This window comes from Rhineura floridana, chromosome 21 (genome assembly GCF_030035675.1).
Source record: "Rhineura floridana isolate rRhiFlo1 chromosome 21, rRhiFlo1.hap2, whole genome shotgun sequence".
NCBI lineage: Eukaryota > Metazoa > Chordata > Lepidosauria > Squamata > Rhineuridae > Rhineura > Rhineura floridana.
In genome coordinates, this window is record NC_084500.1 from 3168622 (window position 1) to 3192652 (window position 24031).

At 47.0% G+C, this 24031-nt stretch overlaps 1 protein-coding gene across 1 annotated transcript in view; it reads left to right on the forward strand.

The window, feature by feature from the left end:
- The window catches only part of SRRM3 (serine/arginine repetitive matrix 3), an 85804-nt gene that overhangs the window by 40841 nt on the left and 20932 nt on the right, over positions 1-24031 (forward strand). Inside the window, exons 4-12 of the mRNA XM_061604737.1 lie at positions 2332-2466; positions 2998-3078; positions 7772-7801; positions 10441-10509; positions 12424-12459; positions 13131-13181; positions 15148-15252; positions 18104-18281; positions 23888-23890. Of these exons, the coding sequence (XP_061460721.1) occupies positions 2332-2466; positions 2998-3078; positions 7772-7801; positions 10441-10509; positions 12424-12459; positions 13131-13181; positions 15148-15252; positions 18104-18281; positions 23888-23890 (688 nt within the window). The remainder of the gene's footprint in view (positions 1-2331; positions 2467-2997; positions 3079-7771; positions 7802-10440; positions 10510-12423; positions 12460-13130; positions 13182-15147; positions 15253-18103; positions 18282-23887; positions 23891-24031) is intronic.

A 24031-nucleotide genomic window follows, 5' to 3' on the forward strand; every position in this document is an offset into this window, starting at 1 on the left:
AGTGATCTACTGTGTGAATAACTCCTTCCTCTGGCACTTTTATTGTCTTCTTACCTGTGATACAATCCATCAGGGATCACGAAGCTAGCACGATGGCACCACTAACCCTTGTAGCTTATGAGATTTGAGTATCTGACAACATGACAAAGCCACACCTGAGCGAGGGCAAGGAATTCTGCCCTCACTCTGAATGGGGGAACTTCTTTCACAGCTTCCCCTTCCCCATCACAGTGTGTGGGTTTTTGTTTTGCAGGGAGTGAATACCTTTGTGAGTCGCCGCCCCCGTCTTGCTATATGAGGCCACCTAACCATTGAAAAACACGGGTGCCATTTACAACCAAGGTGTGTGTACTGTGCACTCGGGTTTCCATAGAGAGAGGCCTGAATAGGCTTTCTGCTGTGTTAGCCATTCTCCCGTTCCGGCTTTTCCAGCCCACTGACGCCTCTGTTTTATTTCCCAAGGCAAAACATCCTGGGGTTCATTTCCCTTCAAGCAGCCAATTATTCACTCGGCTTGTAATTGGGTTAAGCTCGCTGAGCGACAGCGATTAACGCTCCCTGGGCTGTGTCTGCTGAGCGATACGGGCTCACGTTGTAATTTCCCCCTTTCAACTTCTTCCTGGGGAAAGCCAGGCGAAGAGGGGGAAGTCAAGTTTCTCCAAACCGTTTGCCAGACTCAATATTTGCAAACACTTAAAAAAAGAGGGGGGAAAACAGCCCACAAAGACAGAGAGCATAATGTTCCCAAGTCCTGTTGATGTGATTTTCACACAGCATGTGTGTCGCGGGCCCCGTGTAGGAGTTGGGGAGAATATCCACTAAATCAGACTTAGTACCACATTCCAACTGCATACGACAATCTGCTGTCTTTTCGGACAGCACTGATTTCTTGCGGTGGGCTGTGGTTATAATTGGCATGGATTTTTTGCAGCGGGCCCCGGCTGTAATCGGCATGGTTTTCCCCCCAGTCTTTTCTCAATTTTACGTAATTATCTATGTAATTTCATCTAAGTTGACGCATAGAATCATAGAATAGCTGAGTTGGGAGGGGCCTATAAGGCTACTGAGTCCAAATCAGTCCATGCCACAAATCAGAGCCCCCTGCCTCCATTTCTTCAGCTGTCTCTGATTTTTATGAATGGGGAGCATAAAGAGGGATGGTTTGGGGAATTCGCATTTTCTGCATCTATTTCCAGATATGGAATGCAGCATTCGCTTGCCTCCTTCCACCCTCAAAGTGGAACCAACGTGTTACGAATCCTACAGTGCTCCATTTTTGTTTCTGAATGCCCTGCGGGATGGTGGAGGGTGATCCATGCGGGCAAGTGGGGCACTGCCCCACCACGCCCAGTCTGCTCTCAGTCAGCCCCCACCCTCCTACCTCATTTTTTACTTACAGGGTGGCACAATCTATCAGCCTCCTCCTGAGTCTCAGGGTTGCCTTTGCCGAACTCAGTAGGATGGAGGATAGGAATATAGCCAGAATTAGTTGGATCTGCCTTTCACTGGTGCTGGTTCTACCGGCCATTTGCTTTGGCTCCACGTAGTGTTGGGGTCCGTGCCTTCTGCCCTACCAATCCCATGGGGCACTAGCCTCCTCCGTGTGCAAAGCATAGCATACGCCCAATTTTTCCATAGCTTTCAGTTTCTTCACTTCATCTCTGCCTTCCTGCCACCATCACCCCACTTGGGATGGAGAAATTCGATTTGGTTTGCAGTTAAAGCCAAATCTATCAAATTCACATGATCCAAAACAGTGTCGGAACCAAAACACAGCCATCCTTCCAAATCGGCACCTGTCCAAATTTTGCCATGCCGTTCGCTGACCAAACAATGTTTACAAAAATGCATGTGTCAGGGGACAGGAAGCATAAAAACGAATATACGAGTGAGAAAAACATACAAAACTGCATGATATTAAGAGGAGTGTACATTTGTCTAAACTGCAGGCCAAAATGTGTTTATGAGGAGAAGCTCACACTAAAATGCTGAAGTATTTTTGCGAGGATTTTTTAAAAAAAATCACAGATTGCTGCAGGAAAGTGGGGAACTGGATTTAAAGTGGAAAGCTGCGAAACTAAGTGAACCAAAATTGACAGAGCCTTCCACTCCTACCCGTGGCAAGACCACTGTGTATGTAGGTTCACATTGATAAAACACTGCAAACAAGGCAATCAGGGTCATACATAACGGAGGTTTGTTTTGTGTGGTGTTTTGCTATGTTCCTTTGAGTTCCTTGCAGAAGAGAAGTCCAGAGAGAGAGAGAGAGAGAGAGAGAGAATATGGAGGTTCACGTCCTCACACTCTCCTTTCTTTGTCTTCCTTGGACAGAGTGATCGAAAACCATCACATGGTAGATAGCGAAGAGTACATGATGCAGTATCCAGAGTACAGGAGGGGATGCCCTCTGCAGTGTGATTGCACGACGGACTGCTACCAAGACGACAGCAGTCACCGAGAATACAGGTGAGTTTCCCAGGACACAAGTAGGCTCTCCATGAGAAGATGCCCCCCCTGATCTTCTTGAAAGATCTTCACCATTCCTGAACACTGATCAGGGCCCAGTGTACGCATGCAGCTGATTCAAGTGATAAAGGCTCCCATTCCATTTGGGATGGCCAGCAGAGACTGACTTGTCACTTCTTGCATGTAGAAAGCTAGCGGATCAGGGAGGATTCAGCAAAACCTTCTCCCTGCCATGTGCTTTCACTGTGTGCATGAAGACACATTGGAACATATGTGCTCAGACTGATCTCTGCAGGCTAGCATGGTGCAGGAGCAAAAAAATATATGCATGGGTCATCCCAGTTTTGGCATGCAGAGGAAATGCTCCCTGCCAACTCACTTTGAATCAGGGCTGGGCTAAAACGCTTTGCCGCTTGTTGTGAACTGAACTAAGAACTGAACTGGGGACAGAAAACAGAGAAACAGAGAACGCGAAATCGACAGATTCATCCACCTCTAGTGCCAATCCCATCTCTTTCTGTTATCCTGTAGGCTGAAGAGACGATCCAGCACCTCCACCTCTCCCCCACCCAAGAAGAAAAAGAAAAAGAAATCAGGTCACCGCCGAAGCCGGTGAGTCACCCCCAACGGAACTGCTGTTTGGTGGGGAAGGCAAAGGGATGGTTATAACCTGAACCAGGAGGTCTTTGATAAAGCTGGCACACTAGCGGTGGAGACCAGTGGCTCCTGCGTGAGTGGGGCAGTGAATCTGCACTGGGGTTTAGTCTGAACTTCCAAAGAGTTGCCCAAGGTGCTGAAAACTGTTCCCAGAATAGGTTCAGCACCTTGCACAGATCCTTCAAAAGACAGATTAAAACCCAGTGCAGATTCACTGCCCCACTCACCTGCAACCATTGCTCATTAAGCTTTGGCCAAGACCTCAAGTAGGGACGGAGGGATTCTGCAGCGTGGCTGGTGAGAGGAATGAGACCTTGTCAGCATATGACCTTGTCAGCTCGGAGTTCTGCCAGTTGCCAGAAGTGGCTCTTGCGCCCAGCTCCTGCTTGTGGGCTTCCAATGGGCATCTGGTTGGCCACTGTGAGAACAGGAAGCCCCAGCCAGCATGGCCATTTTTAGGAACGACAGGAGTTGTAGTCCAGCAACACCTGGAGAGGCAAACCTTGAAATGAGCATAAAACATCCCAACAGGTCAGTTGACAAAAGCTGATGCCAATAATTTTATTATTTATTTGTCTGTCTCTGTAATCCATACACTGCTTACAATGCTGTAGATCCTAAGTGACATACAACAGAGATACAACATGGTAAAATCAATTAAAAATAGCCATAAAACTGGAAAACTCACAACGCTGAGTGCACAGCTCCCAAAGGACACAAGCTGCGCATGAGGGACCACTAACGATGACTCCCCTGAAGACCTCAGTGATTGGGCAGGGTTATAAGGGATCAGGTTGTCTTTAAGTTACCCTGGACCCAAATTGGTAAGGACCTTGTTAATTATTACAAGAACCTTGACTCTGACCTGGTAATATATGGGCAACCAGTGCAAGCTGTGAAGCACCGGAGGAGTCATGTGCTGGTGATAGTCTATCCTCATCAATGATCTTGTCGCAGCATTTTGCACCAAATAAAGCTTCCATACCAGGCACAAAAGTAGCCCCACGTGCAACGCATTGCAATAATCAAGTCTTGAGGTTATCACTGCGCGAATCACTGTGGCCAGGCCATCCCTGTCCAAGAATAGCCATAGTTGGCGCACCAGCCATAGCTGGTAAAAAGCTCAACACTGAGCTTCAAGTGACAGAGATGGATCCAGGAGCACCCCTAAATTCAGAGGCTGTTCTTTCAGAGGGAGTGCAAGCCCATCCAGAATAGGCAACTGACCAATCTCCAAGACATAGGAACCACCCACCCACAGTGCCTCCATCTTCCCAGGGTTCAAATTCAATTTATTGGGCCTCGTCCAGTGCCCAGACAATAGCCCAGGTCTACCACTGCCTCATATGACTCAGGAGAAATAGTCATGGAGAAATAGAGCTGTGTGTCATCACCGTACTGAAGGCACTTTGCTCCAAAACTCCTAGCGACTGTTTCCATCAGATTCTTACAGATTTTAAATAGCATCAGAAACAAGATCATGCCCTGTGGCACACCATAGCACAAGGGTTGTGAGGCTAAAAGATGGAGTTGTACCCAACTGATTTTTATTCAGAGCAGACCCATTGAAAGTAATAATCCCAAATTCCTCATGTCTATTTTTTAATGGGTCTTCTCTGAGTAGGACTAGTGTAGTGACTTACAATCCACAATCTCCCAATGATATTTGCTGGTCATAGCCCTGCAGGTAAGAGTGGAACCATTGTAATACACTGCCCCTGACCCCACAGAGGTCACATCCCCACATCCCACAGAGCTTGTCCAGGAGGATGCCATGGTCGATAGTATCCAAAATTACTGAGAGATCAGGCAGCAGAATCAGAATCAAACTCCCCCTGTGCTTGATACAGGTCATCCATCAGGGCAACCAAGGCTCATTCAGCCCCACAACCATACCTGAACCCAGACTGAAATGGATCTAGATCATCCCTATCCAGTGGCGGCCGTTGGCTCCAATGTCAGCGGGCAGGGAATCTGCTCCGGGTTTTAGTCTGAACTTTCAAGGAGCTGTCCAAGGTGCTGAACCTATTTTGGGAATCATTTTCATTACCTTAGACAGCTCCTTGGACTGAAACCCAGTACACATTCGCTGCCTCACTGACATCAGAGCCAGTAGTCTTCACTGCCTGTACCTCCAAGAACTCCAGATACGAAAAATATCGACATTATACTCACATTAAGCAATTCATTCAATCAAAAAAGCATTTGCAAAATAATAATAATAATAAGAAGAAGAATGATAACATGGAAAAGTCCCAACAAGTTACAATTATCGCAAGAGATCTGAGATCAAACTGAAATCATTAACTTGTCAGCATTTTTAGAAGAAGTATTATGGAATACTAAGAATTATAGAAGGGATTTGCTCAGGGCGAAAACTCAGTCTGAAGGGAACTGAGAAAGATTACATGGTATTGTGAAAATTGCACCAGTTGGGTGTCAGATTTGTAATTTGAGTGTCTAAGAACAGGACTTGTAATATTGTGTTTATTGTTGTTCAACAGTGGATTTTATCTAAAATGCTTGGAGGATTGGGGAGGCAAGAGGGGGCACTTATTATGGTGACGGTTTCCTCTCTTTTCCAGTTTACGTTAACATTAAGGAAACAATGTGTGCGGTGGTAATCTTGGCAGCTCTGTCCTCACTTTTTTTACATTTAAAAGAAAACGATGGAAGCCTGAGCTGGGGTCTGGCAGTCACTTTTCATTCCAGAATGCCACTGGAATAATGCTAGGACTAGGGTGAGTCCAGATGCATCCTGTTGTTGGACTCCATGCCGGCCATCACCACTAAGGATGGGAGGGATGTGATTCAGTTTGCGTTTAAAGCTGAACCAACAAACCTGCACTTCCTTAAACAATATGCAAATCGAAACAGACCTATTCTTTGGAATTCACGCTTTTCCAAATTTTGTAGCGCCTTTCTCCAACCGAGGAATGTGCTCAAAAATGCATTTACTAGGGTAAAACAAGCATGAAAATTCATATATTGGTGAAAATAATATACATAAATGAATTACAATGGCTTGGAAATATGTGCATATTAGGAAAAATTTACACAAATATGCTGAAGAATTTTCATGAGGATTTAAAAAAAATGTTTGCAAATTACTTCAGAAATGTGGAGAACCAAATTTCAGAATGGAAAAATGAGAAGGGCAGAGAAATGCAACTGGCAGATATTTCCATCCCTAATCACCACCAAGGGATGGGCGGAACTGTCCGTTTTGTTTTGCAAAATTTGCAAAATCCTCATGAAAATTCATAAGCATTTTCATGTGAATTTCTCCTAATATGCACATTTGGGCATGTAATTCTAATATATAGATTTCCCCACGCAATTTCCCCTAATGTAATGCATTTTTATATATTCCTTTAATCAGTATATGCATTCTTATGCACATTTTACCCTCGTAAATTCATTTTTGTGCTGTGCTGCAAAATTCAGAAAAGTGTGACTTTTGAAGAATAGGTATGTTTCAATTTGCATATTGTTTCAGGAAGTGCAAGATAAATTCGCCTTTACATGTGAACGGAACCAAATTTTCCCCTCGCCCCTATAACCGTCCCACAACAGGTGGTGGTTTAACATGGTTTTAAAGAAAGAGGAGGTGGGGGGAAAGAACAGGCACCATTTCTTAAATCCTGAATTCAGAACATGTGACATTGGGCGTGGGGCTACCTGGCATGGCCTGTCCATATGGGTTTCACCCATAACACCACCTAAAGAAAGCTAGATTAAAAAGCAACAGGGACATGAAACATTTAAAAAGTTAAAAAATTAAAATAGTGGTTTGCCAATTTGTCTCTCCATCCCCCAACAAAATCAGATGAACCTGAAGAATGGTGCTATCCTTTGGCATGGTCTTCCTTACAGGGCTTTAGAGGAAATAAATCTGGGAAGCCCTGATCTCCTTGGAGGACATCTGTGTGCGGAGGGGGGGGAATACAAATTTGACAGATGGATAAGAGCTTCCAGACCAACTCTAATTCCTGGCCATTCTGTGGAATGCCACAGGCTCTGGTGTTTGTTTTCACATCCACAGGGACTAGCAACTTACTCAAGGAAGTTAGGGTGATGAATTGAATGCATTCTGAGTTTGTATAAGCAGTGGAGGCTAGTGGCCCCAACGTCAGTGAAACCGCTCTGGGTTTTAGGCCATGTAAGCTTACAAATAGCTATCCAAGGTGCTGAAACTATTTCCAAAATAGGTTCAGCACATCAGACAGCCCCTTGAAAGTTCAGACTAAAACCCAGACTGGATTCACCGCCTCTCTTCTGTCAGAGCCGCCAGTCTTCATTATGTACAGGATCACAAAACACACACAATCCTGATAGATCATGTGACGGGGAACCTTTGGCCCTCCAGACGTTGCTGAACTACAACTCCTATCAGCCCCAGCAAGTGTGGCCAATGGCCAGGGGTGCTGGGAGTCATAGTTCAGCAACATCCGGAGAGCCAAGGGCTCCCCTCATCTATGATAGATATAGCCTTTAAAAAAAAAAAAAGCCTACATCTGGTTGTGCTCCGGTCGTAGCTCAGCTCCATTTTCAGAAGGCTCCTCCCTTCTCCTGACCCTCCCCTTTTTGCAAAGTGAGAGACTCTCTTTAACTTCTGCTTTGTCTGTTTCCTGCCTTGCAATCTCAGCAAAAAAAGGAAGCCTGGTTCAGAACGCAGGTGAGTGCCAACAGGCTTGACGTGATACGTGTTCTCTAAATCTGCGTTGCGTGTTTGTGCGCATGTGCATGTGTTCAGGGACATGTCGCCATCAGGTGAGACACCTATCCAAGGTGTGTGCTTTCCTGAGCCTTACCTTTTCCCAGAGACCCTTTCCCAGCCATCTCAATAAGCAGCCCCATAGCAGAGCCTAACCTGGATCTAGTTTGTAGTAGGCGACCTTTCAGGGCCGAGGGTGGGCTAGAGGGGGTCCACGGACCAACTGATCACAAGACAGGTGGTTTGCCAGCAGGGGAATTCCTTCATTGTTTGACTGCCAGCCCTTGATTCAGTTTTGGTTGTCTATACTGCAAACAGTTTTGCACGTGTTAAATTGTCGGCGCATCTGCAGTATCTCCTTAATGGGACTTAATGACCCACCCCCACGACGATTGGGACTAGGGAGAGAATAACAGGAACTTTGGAGTGAGGGCCCCTCAGAAATCTTATTTATGTATGTATTAAAATATTTCTATACCGCTATTTGTAAAAGAACATCAAAGCAGCTGACAAGATATATAAATACACGATAAGACCATATAAAAATGTCAAGCTAGAAATCACTAACTAACTACTGCAGAAAGATACTGTCTCAATGGCCAGCATACGCCCGGCGACATAGAAAGGTTTTCAGCAGGCGTTTCAAAATCAGAACAGAAGGGGCCTGCTGACTCTCTAGTGGCGGAGCGTTCCGCAGGGCTGGACCGATGACGCTCCAGGGTCCATTTCTCATTGTTGTCAAATGGGCCAACGCAAAGATCAATGCTTGCTCCTGGTGGCATTCCTGGGGCAAAAGACAGCTGCCCCATGAGCGAGGAGGAGGAGAAGAGAAAACTTTCGCCTGCCTTGTCAAATATTAAATTTTTAAATTGTTTTTTTAAAAATGTGTTTTTAAATTTGCATATTTTTAATGTTTTAATTGTTGTAAACCGCCCAGAGAGCTTCGGCTATGGGGCGGTATACAAATGAAATAAATAAATAAATAAATAACCCCCACGCACGTACAAAAGCGCCTGGTGCCCATTGGGACTGGTGGGGCAGAAGGCAGGGAGCCCAGCTATTAGTGGGACCAGAGCCAATGACCGGCAGCAGGGCTGGCCCCAGGCATGCCGAGGCCCTTGGGCATCAGCTTGCCCCAGGCTCTGGCATGTGCACATGTGTGCATGCATGCGCATGGGCCCCACACACCCCAACTACCTGTCTCCGCTTCCCCTTCCCCTGGAGCTACAGGGCCCCCTGAGGGGCCCCTCTGCTCCCCTTCTGCGATCTGTGGCAACAGCTACGGATCGCAGGGCAGGAGCTTCCGCCTGCCCACCATACCATCGCCCCACCTACCTGTCTCCTGTCTTTTAGCATTGCCATTAACCAAGATGGTGGACATGGTTTCCCCTAAGTCTCCGTTACCATCTCGGTGGATGGTACGTGTTCGTGCTACGCGCACGCATCTCTGCCATCAACCAAGATGGCAACAGGAGCTTCAGCACCTTAGGGAAATCTTGGCCGCCATATTCATTAAGGTGCAGAGGGGCCCCCCAGGGGGCCCTGTAGTTCCAGGGGCCCTCGGGCCAGTGCCCCACCTGGCCACCCTTTAGAAATGGCCCTGACTGGCAGAGCCAATTCCTTCCAATTTGGATCCCATCCTCCTGCTGAATCCTTCCAGGGCAATCTGAGATTCAGGAAGAGGAGGCTGCCACACTCAGTCCCACCCCCAGCTGTATGTCAGGAGGCAGATGGTGAGGTTGGTGGCGCTGTGTCCTGTTTTCCCTGATGGATCGTCCTCTACTGCCTGAGGCTTTTGCCCCTGATGCAAAGATTTTTGCCCCTGATGCAAAGACCTTGCAAGGTCTTGTTTCTCTTTCACACGTACGCACAGAGATGGGAATCTTCAAGCCGGAGAGCGTACAAGTCGTCGGCTCCTGACAGAACCATCAAGGGCCTGAGAGAATGGCTAAGAACCTACAAAGTGTCTGCCGGATCAGGCCAGCGGTCCATCTAGTCCAGCATCCTGTTCTCACAGATGCCCCAATGGGAACCCGCAAGCAGGACCTGAGTGCAAAGAGCGTGCTCTTCCCTCCGGCGAGTTCCCAGCAACTGGTGTTTGTCGCAGAGCTTGGAAAAGTTACTATTTTGAACTACAGCTCCCATCAGCCCAATCCAGTGGCCATGCTGGCTGGGGCTGGTGGGAGTTGTAGTCAAAAAAAGTAACTTTTCCAAGCTCTGGTTTGTCGGGGCAGCCTCTTCCCCACCTTTCCTGGGCTCTGAGTGGCTAGAGGAAAGGCAGGAGCCAGAGAGCTTCCACCATCAGCTCCCAGATTCTGTCGCTCTATATTCTTATATCCTACATTTGACAAGAGCTGTCTGTTGCTGGGGGCTCACAAGTGGGGAGCGCTGCCATTGCTCACATGTCCAGCCTGTGGACTTCTCATCCGGCCTTGATGGCCCCTGTGGGAGAACAGGAGGGTGCAGTAGAAGGGTCCCCTCTGGCTTGATCCAGCAGCCAGGCTCTTCTGACTCCCGTGTGGCATCTGTTCGTGGTGACCGGCTCTGCCGGGGCCACCCATCCCCTCCTGACTAACCAGAGGCTCATTTGTGCTTCACAGTGGGGAGAGCTCTTCCCCGGTCCGGAAGGAGAAGAAGAAAAAGGCGGGTAAAAAACACCGGAGAGATAGGTAAGGAGTTTGGCGGCGGACAGGCCTCCCATTCTGATTTGTTCCTCATCGGGAAGGGCTGTGGCTCGAGGGGCCTGATCTCTGGGCCCCAGGGAGGGCCAGTCTACCCTGCCCTGACCAGGGGATCACAGGCCCCACCCCAGATCCATCCTCAAAGCAATTTGGGGGCCGGGACTATGGATTTTGTCAACCATATTTTAATTTTTAACTTTTAAAAGGGTTTAAAGATATGATTCGGAAGGGGGCAGGGAAAGGAAAGGTGCAATTAGCACCCCCACAGAGTGAAATCCTATTATCCTGCGCAGTGCCAGTCCCTGCTCCTTTGTGAGCAGCTTTTCTACATGCAGGGAAGCTGCCTGCAAACCAGCCATTTGTTGGTAAACGGGAGGATTCCGTCCTGCGGGGTGCTGCTCCTTTGTGAGCAGCTTCTCTGCCTGCGGGGAAGCCACCCGTAAATGAGCAGCCTGGGTGCTCCTCCTTGGTCAGCAGCTTCTCTGCCTGCAGGGATCCAGCTCGCAAAAAAAGTGGCAACGGGCACCGCACAGGGCTTGGATCCTGTGTGGTGCTGCTTCAGGGTGGGGGGAGGGAGAAGGGGAGGCCCACCAAGAAACAGGAGAGGCCAGGTGGGAAAGGCACCTACCTTTTCCTGCAAAGAGGTGCCTCCTTTTCTTGGCTTCTCCTTATTCCTGTGCACACCTATCCGATGCCCTGTCCCAATGTTCCCAGGTCACTCTGGGCCACCCAACCCCAACTGTAGAGATCTGGGGCTGGTCTCAACCCGAGGCCCAAACAGCTCTGAATATTCCCAATATGGCTCAGGCCTCCTCAGCTGAATCCAGTGCATAGCCCTTGTGGCTCAGTGGCTGAGCTCCTGCCTGGCACGCAGGAAGTCCCAAGTTCAGCCCCCAGTGGCATCTCCAGATAGGGTTCTTGCCGGAAACCCTGGAGAGATGCTGCCGGTCAGTGTAGACAGTACTGAGCCAGATGGTCCACTATTCGGCACACTGCAGCTTTTTTTGTTTTTGTCTCTCTCTGTCACATCTACTAGACAATCTCCCGTTAGCAGGAGAAACCATACTTCGGTGGTAACCATTAGGGATGGGTGAGAAATTTGATTCAGTTCGCATTTCAAGCTGAATCTATCCAATCCACACTTTCTGAAACGGTCTGAGAACCGAAACACAGCCATCCTTCGAAATTTGGACTCATTTGAATTCTGCGATACACTTTGCCAACCAAACAATGTTCACACAGATGCATATATTAGGGGAAAGTAGGCATAAAAATGAATATAGTTCAATAGTTACTGTAAACCGCCCAGAGAGCTTCAAGTATAATTAATTAATTAATTAATATATATATCAGAGTGAAAATAATTCAAAAAAGGCATGATACAACGAGAAATGTCTTGCAGAAATGTGTACATCAGTCAGAACTGCCCACAAAAATGCCTAAAATGCTGGAGAATTTTCATGAGGATTTTCAAAAAATAATAATCATCGCAAACTGCTGCGGAAAAGTGGAGCACTGACTTTAAGATTGGAAAAACAAGAGACTGGGAGAACCGAAACGGACAGATCTTCCCATCCCTACTAACTGCAGTTTCCTTGAGTGTTAACTGAGCCAACATTGTTCAGAAGAGCTTTGTCCCAAAATTCAATATATGGGAGAAAGGAAATGAGCACCCTCTTGGGACGCCATAAGCTCTCCCTGGAGACCTTGACCAGGAAAGGCCCACCTTTCCAGTGTCTACACACAAACACAGACACCACATTCTACAGGGTGATGGGCTGTAGGATAGGCATGGCTCTTATGCAGGCAAAGAGATAGTTGTGAGGTTTGGTTCCTCTTTGACCATCTCAACCAACGTCTCTCTCTCCTTTCCTTCCCTCTCTTTGACTTCCTTTTCGTCAGGTCTGCGTCTGGCTCTCGTAAGAAGCGGAGGCACAGGTGAGGGTTAATGGTGTGGATTCCCCCCCCCTGCTCCCCCAGTGCCACCTCCATGCTCCTTACTTCCCCCAAATACCTCATCCCAGCCATGACCGGCAAGGCAAACTATGCACTGCCCTCTTGTGACCAAAGACCACATTTCTTTTGACATCTTTCTAGGCACGCACAAACACACATGTGGCTCTCTCCTCACTTGCCACAGCCTCCCCACTCATTTTGATGCAGGAAGCAGATCTGAATTTACAGATCAGGGGGTGGGGCCTGGCGAGGTGCGGATGAAGCCTAGTAGTGCCTGGTGGTAGCCCATAATGGGCCCTGATGGGGGATACCTCCCTGTGCTTTGGGGACCTGACGGACACAGTGAGATGGCCACTAGTTGCAAATGCTTTCAAGCCAGTCGGGAAATAGCCTACCCCTTTGCCTGTGGGCTCCCATCCACTGAGACGCCAGCTCCTTCCCCTGGAGCAGAGAGCCTGATAAGGAGGCCCAAAGTGTGACCCCCCAGCACCCTAAGTAGGGGTACCTCTGGGCGAAGCCATTCCAGAAGGTACAGATGGAATATTCTGGAAGGAAGGCAGGGACACAGTGCTGGTATTTCAGCCTACGGCGCCCCCATGTGGTCTCTTTCCCCCTCTCTTTTCCTGTGCATTCAGTTTTCTGTTGTCTTATAGGTCCAGAAGTCTCAAGAGCAAAAGAAAAGAGAAACACACAGGTAGAAAAAGGTGAGGATCTCAGCCAGACCAGCTTCACAGAATGTTAAGTAGGCGGGGTGCTGGAGGCAATGGTGGCTGGGGGCTCCATGTCCGTGGGGCAGTGGAATCCGCGCCGCCTTTTAGTCTGAGCAGTCAAGGAGCTGTCCAAGGTGCTGAAACCCACCCACGTCCCCCAAATTTAGGTTCAGCACCTTGGACAGCTGCTTGAACATTCTGGCTAAAACCCGAAGCGGATTCCACTGCCCCACAGACATGGAGCCAGCCACCGCCACTGGATGGGGGCATAAATTGTGCATTGGTGGTGACACACTGTATTGACAGTCACTAAAGTAGCAGCGAATGATAATTTATCTTTTCTTTTCAGTATGGAATAATCAGGTGTTCAAAATGGCAGGGTGATAAACCAGCTTGGCCAGAGGCTTAGTGTGGGCAACGGGCCAGGCAGAGTGGCACTGGCAACCTTTCATGGGCCCTGAGCCTGCCACCTAACACAGTAAAGCACATTCAGATGATGAATGATGCTGGGAGGGAGCAAAAACGAGGCATCGGATTGGTTGTAGCTTCATCTCAATTGTAGTAACCCTTCTTCATGAAAGGATAGTCCAGGGGCAAGTTGTCTTTTGCATTTGTTTTACAGCGCTAGCCAAGGAAGGCTACTCAGAAGTAAATCCCACTGAACTGAATGGGCTTACTTCTGGTAAGCATGGAGAGGAGGGCAGCCTTAACTTCTTTAACAATTATCTATCAGACTTTTTTTATCTTTTTACGGCTGCAATGTTAAGTCGATTAATCAGTGAGATAAACTGATTTTTTGAAAAATTGATCAATGTAAAAGGATGTTGTGCTAGTTCAGCAGATTTAATGGTGTGTGTTTGTGTGTTGTATACATGCAGAAACAGATGTACTTATAAACATTGGAGATGATGAAGGCCTCCACAGAAGAAGCACTCCTTCCTATGAATGAGAGAAAAGGAGGAATGCCTCATCTGAGAAAAGCATTCCTCCTAAGCAGAGCTTGGAAAAGTTACTTTTTTTGAACTACAACTCCCATCAGCCCCAGCCAGCATGGCCACTGGATTGGGCTGATTGGAGCTTTAGTTCAAAAAAGTACCTTTTCCAAGCTCTGCTCCTAAGCAGGAATGCCTTGCCTGAGTTCCCTCAGAAGAGGGACTGACTGTTAAACCACTCTGAGAACTGTAGCTCTGTGAGGGGGGGTCTGTTAACAACTGTCAGCACCCTTAACAAACTACAGTTCCCAGGGTCCTTTGGGGGAGGCCGTGACTGTCTAAAATGGTATAACACTGCTTTAAATGTGTAGTGCAGATGTAGTCTTATGTAACATATGTAACTTACATTCATTTCAATGTAAATGTAACAATGTTTTTAAAAATCATTATTTATTTATGCCTGGGACAGTCTGTTTTAACCCTCAAAGGCCTGAGTAAACAGGAATAATTTTAAATTCCTCCGGAATATTAATGTGGGAGACTGAAGCATCTCAACGGAGAGGGCATTCCACAAATGAGAAGCCACCACTGAAATGGCCTTGTCATCGGTCATTGCCAACCGCTCGGTGGTGGCACCACCAACAAGGCCTTGCCTGCCAATTGTAGGGCCTGAGGTGGTTGATACTGGGGAAGGCTCTCTTTTAGGTACTTGAGCCCCAAGCCATTTGAAAGCTGGTACTAACTTCTTGAACTGGATTCACTGGTAGCTCACTGGCAGCCAGTGCAGTGCTTTCAGGACCAGTGACCCAGCCGGCTCCTGGCTGACAAGGTTAGGCTCAGCATCCAAGGGCCTGGGTCTAGTTTCAGCACCTCTCCAGCTTGCACCAATTGGTTCCTCCCTGCGCTTGAGTTTCTGGCTGTCAATCACGGTCAGGCATCATGAATGGGGGCCAAGAAATCCTCTTGTGCCAGGCTTTCTGAGTGCAGGTTTCTGCCTCACGCCTCTGCTTCTTCCCATCCTCTCCCAGGTCACACAGCGAGTCATCTGCCTGGCGGTCTCACAGACATAGCAGCTGCAGTTCTCGGAGTGCCTCCCTCTCCTCAGATTACAGCAACTGCAAATCGACAAGCAGGTAGGCTGTGCTGGTGCCTGCTCTGGCCTCAGGTTTAGGGGAGAGAGACAGCTGGAGGAAGGCTTATGAAAAGGGTCAGGTTGTTATTTTCCTTCAGGGATCATCTGGTCCCAAACATGCCTACTTCAATCTACACAACATGTACAAGTGCCACATGCTGTCCATGTGAGGAGTCAGTCCTTTACTGTGACAGTGCCTGTACTTTGGAACTCCCTGCCTCTTGACTTTAGGCAAGCATCCTCGCTATATTGTTTCAGATGCCTGCTGAAAACCTTTGGCCAGCCTGCCCAGCAGTGGTGGCCAGTGGGTCCATGTCAGTGGGGCAGTGGAATCCACTCTGGGTTTCAGACCAAGCTTTCAAGGAGCTGTCCAAGGTACTGGAAGCTACTCCCCAATAGGAAGTACCCGGTAGTACCTGGCCATATGATGCAGCTACCTAGATTTGTTTTAAAAAATTGATTTGATTTTGGTTATGATGCTTTTATGTATATTTGTTTTATATATATAGTTTTGGGGATTTATCTACCATTTTGTTTGTCCACCGCTTGGAGAGGTCTTTGATCAAGTATTTGATAATACTTCTAAAGAAATAAATATCAAGCAGCATCTGAAAATCTCTCAGATGCTGCATCTCTAAAGGCTACCTTGCCTCCCTGTTGCATGCAATTTTGTCCTGCGAATGAAATTATTGCCCTTTTCTGACCTAGAGCTGGCAACTTTTGTGATTTTAAAAATGCTTGGTATTGTATTCAGCTAAGTTCTACTCATAATCATTGGCAGCTGATGGCCCTGTGTCAGTGAGGCAATGGAATCCGCTCTGGGTGTTAGTCCATACTTTCAAAGAACTGTCCAAGTTGCTGAAACATGGTCTCACATGGTTCTGCACCTTGGACAGCTCCTTGAAAGTTTGGACTAAAACCCAGAGTGGATTCCATTGCCTCAGTGGCATGGAGCCACCAGACTCCACTGCTCAGAGTTGACCCATTGCAATTAATACACCTAAGTTCACCATGCCCATTAACTTCAGTGAGTCTACTCTGAGTAGGATCAACACTGAATACCACCTTTGATTCCTGGGCATTTTGTCAGGTTGGACATGATGGACCATGGTTGACTTATTAGAGGTAGACTCTGGTGAACTGAAACGTGGGGTCAAGAGAGATTTAAGTTGAATTTTATTTACATGTGGCTTATTTATTTATTTCATTAATATCCCACCTTTCCTCCAAGGAGCTCAAGGTGGCACACAAACGTGGTTCTTCTCCTCCTGATTTTATCCTCACAACAACCCTGTGAGGTAGGTTAGGCTGAGAGACAGAGACTGGCCAAAGGTCACCCAGTGAGCATCATGGCTGAGTGGGGATTTGAACCCTGGTCTCCCAGCTCCCACTCCAACACTCTAGCCACTACATGGCACTGTCTCCCACCCACCCTCCCACTGGGAACAGTGGCCAGAGCAGTTCACCATGCAATGTATCATCAAATAATATATAACATTTGAAGCAAGCAAAACACACCTTTTTTTACAGATCATGCTGATAAATTCAAACCAGAAAAAATCAATATCTTATAAAAACGTGATAATCAGTTCAGAATTACAGTGAAAAATAATCTCAACTTTACATAATGAGTGCAGTGCTAGATCAAACTTAACAGGCCCCAGTAATAAATAAAATAAAGCTGATCTGGACTACTAGTTCTGAGTTTAGAACTGAGTGCCCCTCAGGGTGATCTCAGGGATCAAGCTTGGATATAAGGGCTCAGGCAGCCCTTAAGATATCCTGGACCCAAGTTGTTCAGGGCTTTATATATCACCATAAGAGCCTTGAGCCTGGCCAGGTAATAGATGGGCAGCCAGTGCAGATGTTTTAGGAAAGGTGTCACATGTTGTTGGCCATGTGCCTCCATCAGCACTCTGGTCACTGCATTTTGCATCAGCTGGGGCTTCCAGATGAGGTCCAAGGGCAGCCCCATATAGAGCTCATTGCAGTAATCAAGTCTCGAGGTTACCAATGCATGGGCTACACTGGCCAAGTTATCCCAATCCAGATGTGGTCATAGCTGGTGTACCAGATAAAAGGCACTCCTAGCACCCAAGGTCACTTTATCTTCTAACGACAAGGATGTATCCAAGCTACGCACCTTCTCCTTTAGAGGAAGCGCAACCCATGTAGAACAAGCAACTCGCCTATGTTCCAGAGATGGGAACCACCCTCTTTAGAGGGGGCAAGGTCTTCTTCCCATGTTTCACAGTGAGCTGCTGTCTTGCTCCGCCAGAGGAGACTGGCAACAGCAAAATGGAAGCATTGAGGAGTACCAATGATGGGTCAGTCCTCTTCCCATCTTATGGAAGGTCCATCTCCCACAAATGTCTACTGCAGACTTCATCCAGCAGAGTTTTCTTCAGCCTTTGGTCCCCAGATGAGATGTTGTTAGGCTGCAACTCCCATCATCCCCAGACAACGGTCAAGGATGGTGGGATTTGCATTCCGACAACAACTTGGGAGCCAACCCTGAAGAGCACCCAGTAGCATGTGCAATCCCCAGGGGCCTTATGTGTTGGGAGAAAAGCACCAACACATGTTACAAGTGACCTCAACTAGGAGGGGTGAGAGACAGAAAAGCATTCTGTTCTTCCCACTGCTGATTCCTCCTCTAAAGAGTATGTTGCTTTTTCAGGCTTTGCTATTCCCCTTCCTCCCTTCTCTTCCTGTTTTTCTTCTCAGTTAGGTAGTGATGGCTCCTGAATGCCAGCCACATGGCTGCTTCAGGAAGTATGACTTTACCTCTGTAGTAATGAAAACTATGTAACTACTGCCGACCAACACTCTGACCTCCTGTTTGTCTACAGACCGAGCCCCAAGTACAGAGAGGATGGCCAGAAGGCCATCAGCCACCGATCCAGCCAGAGCCCATCCTCTTCCTGTACTGGCCATAGCCGCTCAGCCACACCTCACCAAAACGGGCACAAGGGCAGTGCCCAGAATGGCCGCCATAGCCATGGTCTCCTCTCAGAGAAAAAACAGGAGGTATGAATGTGTTGTTGTTGTTTGGTTTTATCATGGTTCGATCCACCCACCCCACCCCATCCCTCCTCTCTGGATCAGCCTGCCCCATTCTCCCCTCCCTTCCCTCTTTTAGACATTTTGCTCAAAGCATGACAGATGACCAAGCGTCACAATGGGCACTGGTGGTTCTGAAACCTGTTCCAAAATTAGGTTCACTTTGACTGATAGCTCCAGTGTCAGTGGGGCAGTGAATCCACTCTGGGTTTTCGTCAGAACTTTTGAGGAGCTGTCCAAGGTGCTGAAACCTAGGTTCACCTTGACTGAGAGCAGCTAGTAGAGACTGGTGGCTCCAATGTTGGGGGGCACTGAATCTGCTCTGGGTCTTAGTCCACACTGTCAAGGAGCTGTCCAAGGTTCTGAAACCTATTCCCAAACTAAGTTCACCTTGACTGAGAGCTGTCCAAGGTGCTGAGCCTAGTTTGGGGACTAGGAGTTATCACCTTGGACAGTTCCTTGAAAGAAACCTGGAGTGGATTCACTGCCTCACTGACATCAGAACTAGCCTTTCTCAATCTGAGGCCTTCCAGGTGTTGCCGGACTCCCTTCAGCTCCAGCCAGCATGGCCAACCATTAGGGATGATGGGAGATGGAATCCAGCAACATCTGGCGGTCACCATGCTGGGGGAAGACGTCTCTAAATGCTCTCTCCTTTCCTCCTACTCTGCCTCTCTCCCTTCTCATCGCAGGCTAATAGGCTACATTTGAGCCACTCCATACAACTGTAGGGAGAAGAGAGTCCATGAAGCACTTTTCTGAGATTGTGATGACATTTAGGGCTGAGACAGAAGTTCACTGGCAAATGTTTTCAGCTCAAAAGATGTGGGTGTGTATGCCAAAGGTTTCAATACGTCTCCACCAACCCACCCTCATTTTTATCACCACCTTTTCTCGCCTGTTTGTGGTCCTGGCAAAGATCATGATCCCCACTGGTGCCAGGTGCCATTTTTAATTGTTACCCATGGGTCAGCAGTGGGAGGACAGGGACAGGTTGCAGCTCAGTGGTAAAGCACAGGAAGACAGTCCCAGGTTCAGTCCCTGACGTCTCCGGGTAGGGGTGCGAAAGATCTCTGCCTGAGAACCTGGGGAGCTGCTACCAGCCAGTGTGAATACTGAGCTCACTGGAGCAGAGACTCAGTACACTAAAGCAACTTCCTCTGTTCATATGTTTAGGAAGCGTTGCCTTAGTGGCTTGGTTTTATGATGGCACAACATACCGGAAGGGCAGCAGAAGAGAAATTAATTCACTTTGCATTTTAATTAGGAATGAGGGAGGGATTTGATTCCATTCACAATTAAAGCTGAATTTACCAAACTTGCACTTTCTGAAACAACATGAAAGCCAAAGAGCTGCCTTCGACATTTGCACTTACCCAAATTTTGTGATGCAGTTCTGCGGGTATTAGGGGACAGTGTGCCTAAACATGAATATCTTGATGAAAACAGCATACATGAGGAGAAATTGTTTGCCAAAAAAAAAAAAATGTGTCCATCGGTTGAAATGGCATACCATAATGTGTCTATTCTGAGAAGCTCACATGAAAAGGCTGAAGAATTTTGATGAGGGTTTTATTAAAAAAATAAAAAGCAAATTGCTGTCGAAATTGGGAGAAGCGGCTTTCAGACTGGAAAAATAGGAAACTGAGAGGACAGAAATGGAGAGGACCCTTCTGCTCCTTTTATTTTATTCCTGGGTGTAATTCAAAACTTGTTTGAGATTTGAAACAGTCTGGGAGCCAAGTATCAAAGAGAACCAAAGTTGACAGATCATTCCATCCCCACCCGCTATCAATTCCAGCTAGGGTTACAGGCCGCTGCTGCCCTCGCAATGCCTGCCTCCAGGGTGTACCCCAGTCCTGTCAGACACACCCTTCTTTATGGCTGGGCTTTCTTCAAGTAGGGCCTAGCAACAGGCTCCCTCCTCCAGTTTCTCTCCTGCAGCCTGTGGGAGCCAGTTGTGACAATCTTCCTCTGGCCTGTCCAAAGCTTACCCTTCCTACCTGGCTTAGGCTGCGAAGTTGGTGGTGCTGTCGGTGGGCCTGGCTCTACACGGGAAGAGTCTGAACACCTCCCCAACCTGAGGATGACAGTGGAGTCCTCTTCCTTTGTCTATCCCACTACGCTGTCCCCGAAACTGATGTAGGGTGAGGTAGCAAACTGTGGCTGAGATATCTAGGGCCCTGAGACCTTCATGTGACGAGGGGCATGCAATAAGCCCTCAGAACAGGGTGGGTCCTGTCAATCTGAGCATTCACCTTTAGGATGATCTCTCGTCTTCTACACCCTCCACCCAAAAAGCTGTCTGCCCACCCTTGTACGTTTACCCCCAGATTCCGGAGCATCTTGAAAGTAAGAGATTCATGGTACAGTCCTCCGAAGAGAGTTCATTAGGCCAATGAGATGGGATCTGTTGGTCGGTGCCAGTTCGAAAGCATTCTGATGACCTAACAGGCTGGCATCGATTCAGCTTCATTCTTTTTCCGCTAGCCGCTGTTTTTACCAATCCATGCATTTTTTTTCAACTCGGAAAAATATAGTTATTAATAGAGATATTTTAAAGGAAATACTGATATTTCAAAATATCGATATTTCATTTAAAAATATTGATTATTTTGAAGGAAATTTAGTTATTATGGAATGAAATAATGATAAATTGCCCTTCTTGCAATTGATATTTTAGAGGTGGATTTTTTTTAAAAAAATGGCCATTTTCAAAAATAGTCATGGAAATTCGTTGCATTAAAATCAGATCAACCATTGAGTATAAGCGAATTAGTGAGAAATTCGGTGCCAAACCTGAAGTGGGCAGAATTCTAGCACATTCCTATGAGGCCAGTCCACTCCCCCATGGTTTATTCCTTTCATTTTCTCAGTTGTAGCTTTGTCCCCATCTCATCTCTCTAGTGTCCTCTCTTCTTGTTTAAAACAAAAATGAAATATATGCACATCATCATCACCATCCCTGTGTTAGTTCCCCTTTCTTTTCTACATCACAAAACCACCGCAGTTTGTTTATTCCACGATCCATCTCTGTTTTTACGTGAACCTGTCTTCCCATCTCCTCTCCCCAAGTCAAAAAAAGAGGCGGCATTAAAGCAAAAGTGAGGTAACCTGAAGCCCTCTAGATGTTGCCAGACGTGAGCCCCCATCACCCCATGACCATTGGCCATTGTAGCTGGGGCTGATGAGAGCCATAGTCCGACGACATCATGAGGAGGGGTGCAGACACAAAGTGGACTGATCCACAGATGCCACACTGGGCACTGTGAGAGAGTGTGGAAAGCGCCAGGGAGTCCATTGCAGAGGCTGCCTGCCTCTCTCTGTGAGTCACTGTTCTGGTCTTGCCTCCAATGGGGGGTGGCTCATTCTGTCCAACTCTATGTGAGTCAGTCACAGCTCTGGGCTTGCATCTTTCCAACCAGCCTTTGCTGAGGGCAGGTAACAGTCTTTGCATCATCTGTGATTGGAACCTTTGGCAAGTTTTCCCTGTCCTCAGTGAGACCACACCCGGAACAGTGACTCGCACAGAGACATCAGAGATGCGCTTTCTTCTGAACTTACTCTCACACATTCTAAAGCTCAATCAAACAGTGTGTTTCAGCTCACAGAAGTTTGGGAAATGCTGGCAGAATATCTTTTCACACTTCCAAAGATGGAGAAAAGAGCCAGCTTTTCTCCCAACTTCCTGTGTGTCTGTTTCCCTCGAACAATACTCAGGTAAACACACATTCCTTTGGTTGTCAATTGCGGCTCATGCTCTCCTGTGCAACTTTAAAAAAAAAATTTTTTTTAACCCCGATCTGTGTTTTTTTTTAGCTCCCCGTTTGAAATGTGGTAATATAAAAGTTCTGTTTCTTGTTCAGTGGAAAGGCAGATATGGGAAGGGCGAATGGGATATCCCCCTTTTGGATTCCTGGATTCCTTTCTAGTTTCTTCCCTTTTTGTAATGGGCAGAAATGCAAAAACTTTATCTCTCACCCTCCTTTTTTTCTTCCATTGTTGTCGTGTAGATCTAGAACATAAACATTATTTCTTCTGTTATTATCCTTTTTCTTGTGTGTGTGTTAATGTGGAGCCCTCTTGGCCAATTAGGAAATGCACAGACATCTTTCTTTAGTTCTTTACAACCGTTGAACTCCATCGTCTGTTTAAATTTCACATTTAAAAGGGAAGGTAACTGTGTAGATTTTTTTTATCCGAATCAAAGCAAAAAGCAAAACGCTCAATTTCCCCAGGTAGTTCTCGGATGGAAGGCAGTGGGCTGAGATGGCCCAAATGAAAGCAACAACAAAAATTGATTGATTTGATTGATTGCCTGAACAGGAAATAATGAAACAATCAGGCAAATTGGCTATTGGAATTGTTATATTTATTATTATTGATTTACAGAGGCTGCAACATCTTATTGATCAACTAGCTAGATTAACTTTCCTCTTTCAACAAGCCTTTTAAGTAGAGACCTTATCCCAGCTTGTCTGTGCTGGAATTGCTTTTTTTAAAGATGTTTTTAAAGCTGCTTCTTTTTTTAAAAGAAATTTTTAAGATGTGATGTTTTAATGTGTGTTTGTTCTAATATATATAGTGTTTTCAGTGTTTTGTTTGTCGCCCTGGGCTCTTTCTGGGAGGAATGGTGGGATATAAATAAATAAATAAAAAGTTGCCTGCAATTAATTTGTAAGTGCAGATGGCAAGCAGATGTAAATCAGGAGTGGCTATCCTGTGGCCCTTCAGATGTTGCTGGACTACAATTCCCATCAATCCTGGCAGCCAGCACGACCAGCAGCCAGGACTGATGGGCGCTGTAGTTCAGCAACACCTGAAGAGACATGGGTCCCCCATTCCTGAACTAAGAGGAGGCCTTTCCTCTTGTGTGGGAGACAACATGCAACTGCTGTTGTAAGATGGTGTCGGTTATGACATTTACCTTACCTATATCACCTAGAACAGCCTCTATCAGCCTGGTACCCTCCAGATGTTTTGGACTACAACTCCCATCAGACCCAGGCTGGGCTGTTCTTCCACATTGACTGGGATTCAGAGGCATGTGGAACCTGAAGGCAGTGGAGTTAAGTGGCTCTGCTGTGAGCTGGGTAGCAAATCGGCTCTGAGTTTCAATCTGAACTTCCAAGGAGCTGTCCACAGTGCTGAAACCTATTCCCAAAATACAGCTCCTTGAAAGTTGGGACTAAAACCTGGAGTGGATTTGCTGCCCCATTGGCATCGGAGCTGCCGGTCTCCACTATAGCCATCAGGGCTAGAAGCTGGGCGATCCAATCCCAGATTGCATGTCTTTTTCAGCCTTGAGTGTGTGAAGTTAGAAGGACAGACATGGAGGCATGCTAAGACTTGACTAGGAAGTATCAGAGAGAAGGCCAGAGGCAGTCTAAGAGGGCCTCTGTGTAGCTTGTGGTTATTAGAACATGTGAACATAAGACAAGCCCTGCTCATTCAGACCAAAGGCCCATTTAATCTGGTATCCTGTTCTCACTGTGGTTGACCAGTTGCCTCTTCTGGGAAGCCCACAAACAGGACCTGAGCCCAACAGCACTCTGCTCACCTGTGATTCCCAGCAAGTAGCATTCAGCCTCCGATACTCAAGGTAGTATCAGCCACTATAGCTTGTAGCCATTGTGGAATGAGCTGAACTGAAAGTGATGTTTTGTTGTTGTTGTTTTAAAGTTGAGTGTAGGGGTTTTTTTCCCTTGAGAACTTCA